Raw genomic sequence first — 1,419 nt, 5'->3', positions numbered from 1 at the left:
ATTGTTAGCCGCCGCGCCTTCTTTTAAATGCGATTTGGAAGTCACAAGTACAGTCTTCGCTAACAATGCCTATCGTCGACTGATGCTGACCGGTCGCGTTCGAAACAGCGTTTATGCTGAACCTTTTTACACGGCGGCGACTTGTTATTATTCAAACGCGACCACTGAAAGCAAGGAGTATCGACACCAGGCTCATATAATTTTTGGATAGGGTTGTACAAAGCAACAGGCGATCGTTTCTATTGGTCAAACTTTCCCGCGGAAATTCGTGATTGGCTGAAATTTCTCTGGCTCGACTCGGCCTACTGCTCAGCTCGTCATTTCCATGGAAACTTGTGGATGAAAACTCAAATTTCTCAAATTTCTTCAGTCAAAATTATAGCAAACATATCTCAAAAAGTTTCTAATTTTCTGTAGTATTTTTTATTCAAATTTCATTAACTTGTCTAGAAATAGAAAGCACCTTTGTTGTCTGTCAAAATTTACTAAATACTACCTCCGTTGTCTTCCACGATTTGGTGAAATCGTATTTTTTCAAGTAACTTTCCGAACTCTGGTGCGAACATGGTCCAAAATCTGCAAGCCGGAATATCATTATTATTGCAAATTAAATCCGAGAGCCAGCGCTGAATCCTTTGCAAAATAATATACCCACCTCAGTGCGCTTGGTCTCTGTATATCCAGAAAGGCTTGCAAATCTTGGCCAGAAAAAAATGCCAAGCTTGTGCCTCATGTGCAGATTCTTTGACACCTTCTTCTCCAGCTCAGCAAACAACGACGCCCTCAACATAGCCATAACAGCAGTGTCATCACCTTGAGGGCGTAATAATTTCTTCAGTTTCCTTTGAGAAAATAAATAGCATTAATGTTTGATAAAATCGCAAAATATGAGAATTTGTATAGCAGACTTTTACTGGCAATTTACTTTTGCTATGAAATATGTACCATTTGATTTCTTAATGCGAATCACAAACAATAGTAAATTTACAAAATTTCAGACAAAAAAAAACTTTTGAAAAAAGAATGCACTATCGTAGATAAAAATGTTTGCTGTTAAGTACCTGAATCGTGGAATTACGTGCTGGATGGTGATAGTGTTTGCCGTCTCCAATTCCTTTATGGCCTTTTGAAATGGCTCCAATATTTGAATTACTTCAAGAATAAGTGGTATATCCTCCTCGTCCAGATTCAGTGCCAACTTTTCCTCTTCACCCGTGTCCTGGAGGATACCATTAATCTGTAGAAACAAATAAATTGGAGAACATCTAGATACAGTTAGAGCAAAATAATACATCAACAGTATGCCTACGTAACCTCGGCGATTTTTGCTGTTGAGGGTGGTGCCTCCACGAAAGTCTCCTCCTCGGTCTCCCCTTTCGGTTCAGGCCAAACAAAAAAAGACCGGAGCATGCCTAGTAT

At 39.4% G+C, this 1,419-nt stretch overlaps 1 protein-coding gene across 1 annotated transcript in view; it reads right to left on the bottom strand.

The window, feature by feature from the left end:
• Positions 1 to 534: 534 nt before the first annotated feature.
• LOC127751288 (uncharacterized) overlaps positions 535 to 1,419 on the bottom strand; it is a 4,052-nt gene continuing 3,167 nt past the window's right edge. Inside the window, exons 2-4 of the mRNA XM_052274568.1 lie at positions 1,062 to 1,237; positions 656 to 842; positions 535 to 576 (exon numbers count right to left, since the gene is read on the bottom strand). Of these exons, the coding sequence (XP_052130528.1) occupies positions 535 to 576; positions 656 to 842; positions 1,062 to 1,237 (405 nt within the window). The remainder of the gene's footprint in view (positions 577 to 655; positions 843 to 1,061; positions 1,238 to 1,419) is intronic.

The sequence above is a fragment of the Frankliniella occidentalis genome, unplaced genomic scaffold, assembly GCF_000697945.3.
Source record: "Frankliniella occidentalis isolate FOCC.00 unplaced genomic scaffold, Focc_3.1 Scaffold410, whole genome shotgun sequence".
Lineage (NCBI taxonomy): Eukaryota > Metazoa > Arthropoda > Insecta > Thysanoptera > Thripidae > Frankliniella > Frankliniella occidentalis.
This window is presented reverse-complemented; position numbering and strand designations above follow the sequence as displayed.